The sequence below is a fragment of the Larimichthys crocea genome, chromosome I (assembly GCF_000972845.2).
Source record: "Larimichthys crocea isolate SSNF chromosome I, L_crocea_2.0, whole genome shotgun sequence".
Classification (NCBI taxonomy): domain Eukaryota; kingdom Metazoa; phylum Chordata; class Actinopteri; family Sciaenidae; genus Larimichthys; species Larimichthys crocea.
Window position 1 is genome coordinate 16,675,484 of NC_040011.1, and position 13,671 is coordinate 16,689,154.

General features: G+C 40.3%; 1 protein-coding gene across 3 annotated transcripts in view; it reads left to right on the plus strand.

Annotated features, from left to right (window-relative positions):
• LOC104933219 (solute carrier family 41 member 1) overlaps positions 1-13,671 on the plus strand; it is a 17,992-nt gene continuing 4,321 nt past the window's right edge. The window contains exons 1-8 of one of the 3 annotated variants that reach the window (XM_027283373.1): positions 1-156; positions 5,470-5,577; positions 6,643-6,714; positions 8,843-8,987; positions 9,119-9,265; positions 9,672-9,816; positions 9,962-10,041; positions 12,776-12,910. In XM_027283373.1, coding sequence (XP_027139174.1) covers positions 28-156; positions 5,470-5,577; positions 6,643-6,714; positions 8,843-8,987; positions 9,119-9,265; positions 9,672-9,816; positions 9,962-10,041; positions 12,776-12,910 — 961 coding nt within the window. In that variant the 5' untranslated portion in view covers positions 1-27. Of the gene's footprint in view, positions 157-1,820; positions 2,144-2,164; positions 4,042-5,469; positions 5,578-6,642; positions 6,715-8,842; positions 8,988-9,118; positions 9,266-9,671; positions 9,817-9,961; positions 10,042-12,775; positions 12,911-13,671 lie in introns of those variants that run through there. The other 2 variants (XM_027283376.1, XM_010748610.3) reach the window with 2 other exon arrangements.

Sequence of the window (13,671 nt, forward strand, 5' to 3'; positions counted from 1 at the left end):
GTGAATCTCAGCAGCTGTCCGAACAAGATGGAGGAGGAGAAGCTCCACATTTCATACAGAGAGTCTTCCAGGGTGATCTTCCTCCAGGTGCTGCCTTCATACCTGCTGGCCGGGCTGGGCATGGTGATGGCCGGCATGCTGTTGGACCAGGTGCAGGTCAGTGACAGTTGAACCTCACCGCTCAGTGACACAAGTACAGTAGCACAGGTCCATGGTTATTTGAAACAAAAATCCAATTCAAAGCAAAGTATGGACATCTTAGAATGAATTCTTTTATTACTTTAATCTCAGTTTTTTGGTAACTAAAGCAGTGAGAAAGAGTTCTTGTTAGATTCTTATTGTTAGAGCCTAACCAGGAAAGAGCTCCACAACAGGAATATGATCAGGTAATTATTACACTAGGAAGTAACACTGAAAAGGTAACCATGGCTGTCCATTTCTCTCTGAGGTGAATGGACTGAGCTGGGTTTGGAGGTCACACTGACCTTATTGGTATATCAAGTGACCTTGACCTGAGCAAACAAATTAACAAGTCTTAGCAATGAGTTATAGCAACACATGATTTTACAAGTTTAGTAGTATTATGCAGAAGACACATGATAAACATAGAAATAAGAAGACACAGTAGCAGTAGTTGTGAATTTAGGCACACTAAATAGAAACAGAAAGAGATAACTTGTTGGGGAAACCTAATATTGTATCTCATATGAATAAACTGTGCAAACAAAGGTTTGTTAAATATGTGTAGAAATTATTAACATCAACACTATTATACAATGCAATTTCATCATTCTTTCTTCTTTGTTCAACAACTGCTACCCAATTCAGCCAGTTAGCTCCAACTATGGACTTATATCCAGTAAACCAGTGGGAAAAGAGCAGAGTAGGTGGCCTCACCTTGTCCTTACTAATGTGAAGGAGAAACTATGGTGGCTATGATGCAGTGCATGGAGAACCTGAAAGGCCTATCTAGGGCTAATGTTTGGTTTGTCCTTTCTGGGCTACTGTAGAAACATGGCAGCTCTGAATTCATATATTTTTTTGTTTCATTATTTTCCTCTTTTTTCTTCTCATGTGAAAGTGGGATTTCATCTAAGGTAACATGTGACGCTAACGCAATGTTGGGACCAACAGAGGTGGTGACCATAGTTGGACCATTTTCCCCTTTTATAACACAGCTAGTTAGCCAGCTGGATAGGTAGCATGTGCAGTCTTGTTTAGTTAAATAATTAAAAGATGTTTGAGTATTTTTGTATTGTCTTTATTTACAGCAGCAGCTAGTTCCTAGTTAGTTGCTCTAGCTAAGAGAAGCTAACTAACTAAATCTGGTAGCAGGTATTGGGCTGGCAATCTTAAAAGGTCGGGAAAGGTTTATGACAAACAAAAAGTGCAAAGATACTGTATAAGAAGGATGAAATAGCATTTTATAATGAGTTGAGTTTAATTAATTTCTAAAATGATTCCACAAATCACTTTCTCTTATATATTTTACAATTTATTAATTTGACTATTATATATATATATATATATATATAGTATATATATATATAGAGTATATATATATATATTAGAACAGTGAAAACTTTTAAATGCTTCCATTACTGTATGTCTGATGAGAAATTAAGCAGAAATTTGGGCAAAAGGCAAGGAACGCAAATCGAAAGGCAAGTCCCACTTTCTCTTGTGTCATGTCTAAATCGCCATTTAATTACAGGAGAGCTGCAGTGAATCATCACTAACACTGAGAATGCGCTGACAGAAGCAGTAGCTGCTACCGCTTTTGGACAGAGGCCAACACAAGCATTGCATGAAAAGTAATGACAGGTTCGGGAAATAGAAAATGCTGGTACAGTTGCCTGCATACGGTTTGACTACGACAGTTTTTCTAGCTGCTGTTTTTCTTCAGTTGTCACTTTCCCAAAATGTGACAAAAAGTGGCCTTGGAGAAGGAGGAAGACAATTCCTCTGATCCCACTGAGTGATTTGACTCTTTAATATATGCTTTCAACCTCCAGTTCACAATCTTTAGCAGCTGTTGCTTCACAATTCAAATTACAACCAGTCAGGAGGGGGAGCTGCAGAGAGTAGAGCACCCATTCCAAGCCCTGTCTCAAGGACACTTTTCAGCTGAGTCACTGTCCTTGTGAGTACGTGTCTGTGTTTGTGTGTGTGTGAGGACATGGTGTTTTTGCACAGGTATATGCTCCCCTCATATGTTAATTATATGTCTGTGTGCCTGTGTTTATATGTGTGTGAGGACATTGTTTCTGTACAGATATAATGTCTCCACACTAAAAGAATAAGGACTAAAGTATCAAAAATAGTTTTGTCTTTCTTATACAGCTAATCATCAGATCAGGTGTACATAGCAGATATTGATTTGTATCTGTCCTCATAATGGTAAATATTTATGTGCTATGTGATTACAAATCATCACAAAGACAGAAAGCCAAAAACAAACACATGAGTGACGTAATGCTCAAAGAGACTGAAAAAGTCCATGGGGTGACAGTAAGTGGCAGCCTGTGTGTTTCCTCCAATCAAAGAGGTTAAACTGTGTCCTCTCCAGGCAGCAGCAGCACCACGTGTTGGTGACAGGTACAGCACCTGCTGCTGCTGATGCTGCTTCGAGTGCGTCACCCACTTACAGTGAGGACATCGAACAACAGGGGAAGGAGGAGCTATCAAAGAGGGGGAGAGCACAACTGCAGTATCCTCTCAACTGGTCTGAAAAGAGACCAAGAGGAAGAGGAAAACTGAAGGAAGAAGAGTCCTGATACAGTCGGGTCACCTTGTTTATACACAGACGTCTGCAGCATCACCTCCTCCCTTCCTCACACACACATACACACACATCCTGTTCTTGTCCCTCCCTCCACCACAGAGCGCTGTCACGACTCATCTATTCGTCTGGAATCTGAGGGAAACCCTGGAAGAGACACAACAGTCGCTGTGCCATCTTCAGAAAAGGCTCCGACTTCACACTGACCATCAGTTCCCCTTCGAAACCCACGCAGCCCGGACAGACATCCCAGCGTTCTCCTGATCAAAATGAGGAAGGGGCTCCAGAGTGATCAAGCTCATACAGGGCATCAGCACAGCAACGAGGAGATAGAGAAGGAGGTATGGAGGGAGACGGAGGAGAAGGAATGGCAACACAGGAGGGCTGAGAAGAAGCTGCTGGCCTTCTGGATGTCCTTGTCCCACAGGACCTGGACCTTCTTCAGGCCACGTGAGAGACCGGGCTTCCAGCGCTCTGCCTCGGCCGCCCGGCTGCTGAAGAGTGAGGCATGAAGAGTGGAAGTGCGTGTGTGGCTGTAGTGAGTGTATGTGTGTGTGGAGGTCTGTCAGTAGCAGAGTGTCATGAGAGGCCTCACAGACCTGCTGTCAAGTGGACGTGTGTGTGTGTTTGAGTGTGTGTGTGTCCTAATGTGTGTGTGTTCCATTCAAGTGGATGAAAGCAGCTATCGCCGCCTCGTCGAGCATTTGCAAAAGTACTTTGTGTTGCTGCCGCACTAGTTCTGGAGTGAAAGGTGAAGGGCAAAACAAGCTTGTGGAATCCTTATTTGCTGTTTTTTCCAAAAATACTTCAAGGATAAACATTTTGGGAAAAAGAAACATCTCCAGTAAATTCTGAAAAAGCCTCAAGTGAGGCAAACGAAGACAGGAAATCTTCTTCTCTGCCTGGTCGATGTTCCCTCACTCGAAATGGATCATTGCATCCTCCTCAAGTCGGCCTGAGTGACTGAATAAAAAGTTCAGAAGCTGAGTTTTGCAGCGCAAAAGAGCTGCTCCTCCCACCCTAACACTACTTTCCAGGCAGGAATGGGTTAACAGGGATTGGCAATGGTAGTGACCCATCTGGCTCTGGAGCTGCGTTTCCAGGGGAAGAAGCTGAGGGGCTTCTCGTGCAAATTGACCCGCTCGGCCCATGGCTTTCTGCCAGAGAGCTCGTGGATCATGGCTTTCCAAGTCCTGCTGCCATACCTGGTGTCCGGCCTGGGCATGGTGGCAGCCGGGATAGTCATGGATATAGTGCAAGTATGGAGAAAAAAAAAAAAAACTTGTGTGTGTGATTACATGATGATACTGATGATGAATGAAGTTTGTTAGGACACTGCTAAACATTTGATTCTAAACAACTACTATGAATGTGATGGGTGAAGATTTTATGATTTTCTGTAGGTTCATTACTTCTTGTACTCTTGAGGTACAGCAGTGATGAGTTCTTGGAAAGTAGACAAGAGCACTTGAGAAGTGCAAAAATAAATCAACAGGCAAACCTTTGTCCAAAAACTATGATACAGAAGAACTAGACATCTGATCATATCTGGGCTTTCTGTATATATGTAAGACATTACTAACAAACAGCAGAATATAGAGGACACAGTCAGACAGACAGCAGGATCAGCCACGTAATAGCTCTCCCCTTGTTTAACCTCTTGTAAATACCTCACCAGCAGCACAACATGACTGACACCCTGAATTATTCAGCAAGCCAGCCAGACGCTAGTTGAGAGCTGATGGATCAGATTTCAGGGGAGATGCACGGAAATACAGGCACTTATGAAATCACTGAACACTCACTGGTCAAACAATTCACAGCTGCATGTGGAGCATGGTTAAATTTATAACAGGCACCCACCAAATTCATGTTAGTTTTGTTAGTTCTTGTTGTTGAAACAAATACAAATTCAGCTAATGTGCCCCATCAGAACTGTGAGGGTGTGGTTTTGATCAGATATAATTGACAGATATGATTGAGTGCTTTGAGTTCAAGCAGACAAGCCCTGTCATTACATTTTGGTTTGAATGTTGCTAAATTTATATTGGTTGAGGGAAGTACACTAGTCGCCCTTTTCAAACGAGTGAGAAGCCCCCGGACAAAACAGCACAGGCGGAAAAACCTCATGTGAAATAATCAAAACTGCTTTAACTTTAACTTAGCAGACTTCAAAGGCCTTGAAAAAGGAGTTGTTTATGTTTTCAAGGCCCATTGTGGTCTATTTAAATAATATAATTTGCACTACACTGAAAATAGGAAACACTGACATGCTATAATTTATATTTTTCTTATAACAATGTATCAAATTACAACTATGAAACAACATGAAACGGTACCTAAAGAGAATTATTACCTGAATCTGCAATTGCTTCAACTTCACACAGCTTCAAACAGCCAGATATTTCTCTTTTTGATGGAGACCAAAAATAGAGCTAAAAGATCACTCCAAAGAACAATGTTGTAAATAGCAAAACTGCTTGATAACAAGCTTGATATGTTGGTGTTATTTCTAACTTTATTTCGCTGCCCAGAGTTGGTTAATAAGAGGTACTATAAAAGGTTAAATGTTTTCAGTTTTTCTTGAGGTGTAGTTTCAATGCCATGTATTTGAACAATGAGCTGTGTTTGATACGCCCATTGGAAGCAGAAGGTGCATTAAAAGGAACGCTTTTGGTGTTTTTCAGCATTGGGAAGTGTTTAAGGAAATCTCAGAGGTGTTTATCTTGGTGCCAGCCCTGGTGGGTCTGAAGGGGAATCTGGAGATGACATTGGCATCCAGACTGTCAACAGCAGTGAGTGGAAATACACTTAAACATACACACACACACTGTACTGTACAGAACACACACACAGGCACACACACACACACACACACACACACACACACACACACACACACACACACACACACACACACACAAAGAAATGGTGACAATTATTTGTAAGTCTCTTAATACTAAAGTCATTTTTGTTTTGTTTTTAGTAGGAAGTATGGCACTGTCCAATTGGTGCCAACTTCTAAACTAGACATGTTGACTAATTTTGTATGTTGGCAGCAGATATAAGCACTTCTTTGAACTTTATTGTCAATTAAATGGAAAGCAGAGTGCTGTTTGTTTCCCATTTCCTGTCAAAACAGCCAGACTTTTCAGGTAGACCGATATTTATTGGCATTTACAGTAGCCAATAACAAGTGTATGTTTTAAGCCTATCAAGGTGGTTTTCTAGCTAGTTTTGCAAGTCGATAGGCTAAAGCTATTTGTCCAACAGGAAACTCACAGAGAGCTGAAGCTGAGCTGAGGTCATCAGAAGGAAAATCAACAACTATATTCTGTATCATATATAATAGGTTTCAGTTTTATGAAAACCAGTGAATGGAGTTAAGTTAAGTTTTTGTACAGTAATCAGTGAGGCCTAGCCATAGATACATGTAGCGCCCTTCAGAATCACTCATAGACTCTGCTCCGGTGGCATCATAATAATAGTTATATAACAATATATCAGTATACGCCCTGAGTGCAGGATGAGTCATCAACAACTTTTTACTGTTTAGAGGAAATAACGTTAAATGATAAATATCCTGGAATACCCGATAATACCTAAACAATGACTTTTTTTTGTCACTGTTGCGATAGACAGTGGTATATAGGTGACATATAGTATGTGTGTGTGTGTGCTGTATATGCTTTGGGAAGTGCCATAACTTGATTTGTCAGGGTCATACATACACATATTACATAACATTGACACATAGTGGGAATTAACTTTCCACCGTGACACTTGAAAACACCCCAATAACCATTCGCAACACCATGTGATTGAAAAATGTGATGACGTAATCCTATTTCCGTCCACAGGCGAACACAGGGCAGATGGATGAGGCTCAGCAGCAGTGGAGGATGGTGCTCTGTAATCTGGCTCTCATTCAGGTGACACAATGCTCCACCGCACACTCTCTCCATCCTGTTAATAACCCATTCCATCACTTTTGTCCGTCTTTGCTGCCTTCAAGACAGTTCCATTTAACTCAAGAAGCTCTGCTGGCATGATAAGATCGTCCTCCCGTTCGGACACTTCACTAATGCATCACAGCCAATTAAATACACGAGATAACACCCGGAGATAGTTTCCAAAAGGTGGTTTTGATAAGACATTGGAGCGTAAAATCATAAAATCTGTGTTGTACATGCAGCAAGGTAGATGCAGTATATTCTGTGTTTACTTTTCAATGTCCTGTCAGTTTTCGAATCAAGTTGACAGAATTACAATCCTGACAATGTAGACAGAAATTGAAAACAGAATTAGTATTGTGTTTGTGGTGTGATCCTCAATTTAAAGATAAAGGAGAGAAGAAAATGTTTGATGATGATATATGTTGTATGCTCACTTCAGTTGTGAAGCAAAGTGTTGTGGAGAAATTGCTAAAGTCAAAGGTCAATGGTGAAGTCAGGAGGGAAGAAAGTGTTCAGGAGCCTCTGATGTCTTATGCTGTATTATTTATTGACGCTTGGCCAAGGAGAATTAGAGACACTCTCAAAGTTCATCAGAAGTTCCTGAGTCGGTCTCACATTCTGCCCAACTCATGCTGCTGGATAGACTTTAAACCCCAAGATAACACCACAAATACTACACGCCCAGAATTGGTCAAAGAGAATGTTATTATTCATGCAGGGGTTATTGTCAGCATATTCTAGTCTGAACTCTGTTGTCTGTTTACGCCAATTGGAATGTCAACGGCAAGTTATCTATTATGTCTAAGAAGACAGCAATAGGCCTCTTCAACCTTGGCGACCGCAGTGTTCAGACAGACTGGCACCTACTGTTCTCAACCAAACAACTAATACTGCCAAGGACCTCAAGGCCCACACATGACCTTGTGTAACCTAAGGATAGAAAATTCCATAACACGAAGCATGGTAGTATAGGATTAATGCACACAATCACAGGTAGTATAACTATACTGGCAGAGAGTGCTGAGAGTGGAACAAATGTTCAGAGAAACTGGAACTTAAGAGGTTACCTACTTATCTACTTCTAAAATCAGAGCAATGAGAATGGGATGCAGAGTTTTTGAGAGTTTGGAAAGTTTTAACAGAATAGAAAAAGAAAGACTGTCAAGAGTAGATCAGATCAACATTTTTTTATTTGTATCACTTTGGCAGAACTGAATTGAGGAAAAGACAGCAATATATCTAGTTTATTAATCTAGTAGTACATTGTAGTATAATGTTGGCCTTCTTCCCTTGAGATCCCTCTTGTCAAATTTGACACAGACTCATAAAGTCACTTTATTTATTCAGCTTAACAAGGCTGATGCTGCATTCAAGTTATGTAATTAAAGGTCCAGTATGTCAGATTTAGGGGGCTGTATATACAGAAGATGACAGAAATGGTTGAATGTTTTTATTAGTGTATAATCTCCTTAAAATAAGATTGTTTTTGTTAGAATGAGCTGTTTATATCTAAAGAGGTTGTGAGTCCACCATGTTAAACCGCCATGTTTCTACAGTAGCTAAACAGTAGACAAACCAATCGCTCGCCTGGATGGGGTCTTTCATTTTAATTTTTTTTTTTGGGTGCAGTTTCTCCTTCACACAAAGAAGAAGAGGGTGATGCAATGGCTTTGAAATGTAGCAACTGGACTAGTAATTCCAAGTTGGCGATATCAAGAATTTCTGATATTTCCCACTTGGTGAAAAGAATCAAATCAATACAATTAATTCAATTTAATTCAATTCAATTCTGGATACTGAAATGTCTGTAATGAAATAAATAAAAAAGATATCTAATAATTTTATGTAATTAACATTAACCTTTCATAAAAATGAGTTAAATTTGAATAATTTCTTGCATCTTGCATGCACATTGCCTACTTTTCTAAGTGCCACACATTTTCCAAACACTTCTCTTTCATCGTGTTTGGTCCACTTGCCCCCTCTTCACTCTGAAACTGACAGAAAGATAGAGTAAACACATGGGTGAATAGACACATCATGAGATATACACTATGGATAATAAGTATACCTCACATCTCTTTTCTTTGTCCTTCATCTCCAGGTCCAGGCCACAGTAGTAGGCTTCCTGGCAGCGGTTGCAGCAGTTGGTCTCGGGGGTTTGACCAGAGGGAGCGTGGATGTTATCCAGGCTGCTGTCCTGTGTGCCAGCAGCGTCACCACTGCTTTTATCGCTGCGCTGTCTCTAGGTCAGACAAAGACACACACTGCTGCAGAGGACTGAAATGGCAGATGCTGCAGTAAATACGCAGAACATGGAGGACAGAAGAATTTATGAGCTTTAACGTGTTGTTCAAATCTTCATCTTGTGCTTTGTCAGGTCTGGTGATGGTGGCAGTTATTATTGGATCCAGGAAAATGGGCATCAACCCAGATAACGTGGCCACACCTATCGCTGCCAGCCTCGGAGACCTCATCACTCTGTCTCTGCTTGCTGGGGTCAGCAGCTTCTTTTTCTGTTACAGAGGTCAGAGGTCACACATTACATTAAACTAGCCCCATGAGTCACATTCAGTACACTGTTTGTCTGCAACAGACAATGTATGGACACAAGTTTGTTGATCACAGATGTTGAAATCTGATTCTGATGAGACAAAAGGGTCTTTAAGAGCACAAAATGATGAAAATTCTTGCCACATATTGTGGTGACTAAAGAATATTTCAGCCAGAGGAGGGCAGTATAGTCCACCTTTAATTCCAGACATCAGCAATAAATCTCTAAGACATCTTAAACATCTTCCCGTTGTCTTTAATCATTTCTTTCAAGGTCAGACTCTCTTATGTCTTGCCAACTGTTTGTTCCCTCCTCAGAAAATCTATTCAAACACTATCTATTATATGAAGAGTGTATCATCTGCCATGTTGCTTTCCAGACATGTGGTTCATGCCTCCTGCTGTGTGTGGCTTCTTCCTGCTCCTCATCCCAGCGTGGGTTGTTATCGCCTGTCGCTCTCCACCAATCAGAGAGGTCCTAAAGTCAGGCTGGCAACCTGTCATTTTGGCCATGTCCATCAGCAGGTGAGATGACCTGTGACACCATTCATTCACTTTTTTTTATCTCTGAAATTCTAAAATCCATTTCATTTAATGAAATCCATGAAGTTAAAAGACTAAAACTGATTTAGTGTCCCACTCAGTGTCTCGTATGTTGTCTTCTTCTCAGTATTGGTGGTCTGATTCTGGATAAGACGGTGAGCGATCCAAACTACGAAGGCATGGCAGTGTTCACTCCAGTCATCAACGGTGAGTGGAAGATGAACTTCCACAGTTAATGTTGAACTATTTAATAGTAATTAAATGTCACAATGTGATATTGCTTCATTATGTGATTCCATATCAGTTTTCATGAGAGAGAAGAAGAGCTAAAATGAAATATATACTGATTGATAGATAGGTATTATATTTATTTCATTTGACTTAATGATAGCATGAGATCAAAAGTCTAATTTATCCTGAGGATAGCATTAATGTCTGTACTAAAAATTCCATGGCCATTATTGGCATTTCACAGCCACATGCCAGTCTGCTCTGTTGTGCTGGGGGAAAAGTCAGAGGATCAAGAGGTCAAAGTCATTAGGAGTCATCTGTTGGGAACCGTGAATGTCTGTACCAAATGTTGTCCCAATGCTCCCAGCGAATGTCCAGATATTTCACACATAACTAAAAACACTGAACTGCTGCCAGCGCGAGTTAGATGTTCACCAGAGTCAATACATTTCTTTTGCTTGGCTATAGTAAGTGGTTACTTTGCAAATTAACAGTTACCCTGGGTGATTAGGCCACTTTGCATAATGAGTATTTGTGCTTTGATGCTTTGATACATTGTACATTACTGTGATATTGTTTCTTTAAACATTTCTTCCAGGGTGACGGCATACAGTCAGATGAAACATTCTCAGGCATGATTTTCTAGATGCCTCGTGTGATGGAATCAGGATAACAGCTTTGATTACTTTTGCCTAAAACAGACGTGGATATAATCCCCTCAATTGAAGCTGAAACAATTTATGACATTTCTTCCACATGCTTAAGGCGAAGAAATTAACACTGACATATTTTCCCGAGGGGGTAAGCAGATCTGAGATGGTGTTTCCACAGTCTTAATCTTTGAAGAATGGCATTAAAGCTTTATAATTAGCTTAATTATTATCAATAAAAAAAAAGTCTCATGTCAACTGTTGTCATGTGGAAAGTATTGGAGCATGCAGAGGCCCAGCAGCTAATCCCATTATTATTTAAAAGGGCCTCAGATTTGAGCTATTAATCAATCATGAAGTATGAAAGTGCTGCTGATGTGCAGCAGTCTCCTCCCTGCCAATGAACCTCAGAGAGGCGTAAAGGGCCTGATCTTCACTGACTGAAGTTTGCTGTCCACAAAGCAGCATACTAAGTAGAGAGGAATAACAATGGTCTTTACATGAACCACAAGCCTGATCAGAATGCCAACTATGCATTCACTGGCTCCTGTTTGTGCAGCATCTCTGCCAGCTTCAGTGCTACCAAAGACCCTGGCATGTATTGCTGTCCGAGTACAGGAAGTGCATTTGCATTCCAATTCATCGCTCTCCCCTTCTGCCCTGCTGACCATAAACCAGTGGAGGTGGAAGTATTCAGGTCTTTCACTAAAGTAAAAATAGAAGTATACTCTAGAAGTATTCTTTTACAAGTGAAAGTTCAGAATTCAAAATATTATTTTAAAATACATAGGGTGTTAAAGTAATATCAGCTAGATGTATTTAAAGTATAAAAGGAAAAAGTATTCATTTTGTTGGAGGGTTTCTTAAGCATAACATATTATAGCATATTCAATTATGCTCATCACTTAAAAAAATATATTGGCTACAACATTACACTACTGGGTGGGTTATAGTACAGCATTGTATTATATACAGTAAGTGTATTATATTATCTTACTTAGCAAAGTGACATTTCCCTCTGAGATGTAATGGGGTAGAAGTATAAAAGAACAGTAAATCCAAATGTGTTAAGTTTGTACTCTAACCAAATAAGCAAACTTAATCCAATGTTGTCTTTTCAATGGTTTATTCAACAGTGCAAGAATAAAATTAGGAATTAAGAAGACAATGAGTATTTAACTGTAACACCATTATGAGAATACCACTCAGAGAATACAAAGTTACATTTATTTCAGCTCAAAGGTCAGAGGTCCTCACACATGCAAGGTGCTTCAGTCTGTTAAAGAGTGATAAAAGGAACATACATTTATACAGGTCCTGCCCTTCAACTTGGTTACAAGCAACTGAAGTTCAGTTGTTTCTCAACCTGACAAGTGAACCTTCCCATAATAGAACTCCTCATACACAGTTTACTACCTAACTCTCAGCAGGCACTTTCGGCAAGTCACAGCTGCGAGATAGAAGAATTGCAAACTGTAGTTACATTCTTAGAAATACACAATACAGTTAAAAGTTAACAGTGTAACAGATACAGTACGCAACTTGAGTGAATGTACTTATATTCAAAAGCATTTCCTCCATGTGCTTCAAAGTTCTGCGAGCCAAGAGGTTTTGTTCTGCTCCTAATGAAATGAGCCGGAGGGGGGAGCAGTGTTTGAATGAATATGGCACAACATCCAGACTGTCTTTTCTAAATCTTTAAAGAAAGAAAGTCCAGTGGGACCCTGTGAGTAAGGAGGAACTGCTGAACAGATTTCAAGCATAATAACGGCTTGGGCAGAGAATGATTTTCCCAGGAATGCTTACTCTCATATTCTGCAGTCATATGGCTGCAAGACAGTGAGAGAACAATGGCAAAACAACTAATGATGGTGATGAAGTTTGACTGTAACACAAGAATTCCACACAAATCTGGCACTTCTGAGAACATCTCCACCTCCTGTGCTGACACATTCAGTCCAATAATGAAATGCGCCTGTATTTATTATTGTGTTGTTCCCAGTTTTATTAAATGTTTAATGTGTAATTGTTTACTATTGCACTTTTTCATGTCTGTACAGGTGTAGCGGGAAATCTGGTGGCCATCCAGGCCAGCAGGATGTCCACCTACCTCCACTACTGGGGTGTTCCTGGAGCTCTTCCATTTGAAATGAGTGGGAACTGTCCCGGACCCTGCACTACCTTCTGCTCCTCAGGTCAGATATAGAAAAGAGACATGATCGAAAGAAGCAGTGTACAGTTGTAGACCTTAATTAAGATCAGGCTTTTCCATTGAAAAGAGTTGGCAACACTGTGTGCAGCTGTCCTGAGCTTTTTGGTCTGATTTAGCGTCTTGGTTTTACGGTACATTTACTGTTTACGGTCATGTTTCTAGCAGCAAACCTCTGTGAACTGGCTTCATCAACTAGCTGATGAATAATATAGTGAAGAATTTAGCACCTATAGACCCAGATACAATAGTTCATCTAAGAAGACGGAGACAAAGCCGGAGAATTAGTAACATTTATCCATCCTTCATTAAATTCTAGGAGAAAATACCTTAATTTAATTATATAATAATTAAAGGAGTAGTTTGACTTTTTGGAAAATGTGTTAATTCACTTTCTTGCCAAGATAGATGAGAAGACCAAAGGCTGTCTGGTAAATCCGAGGCTACAGCCAGCAGCCAGTTAGCTCAGCCTAACATAGACTGGAAGACTGGAAATCAGCCTGACTCTGTCCAAAGGTTGTGTGTGTTTGTTTAATCTGTACAAAAAGGGTTTATTCAGTCTTTATGCTAAGCTAAGCTAGCCATGCTGCTGGTTCCAGCCACATACAGACCTTAAAGAAATGACTCAACTATTCTTTTTGAAAGTATTTTTGGGGCATTTATGACTTTAATGGCAGCTTAACACAGACAGGAAAGGGATGACACACAGCAAAGGGACACAGGTGGGAGTTGAACCTGGGTCGCTGC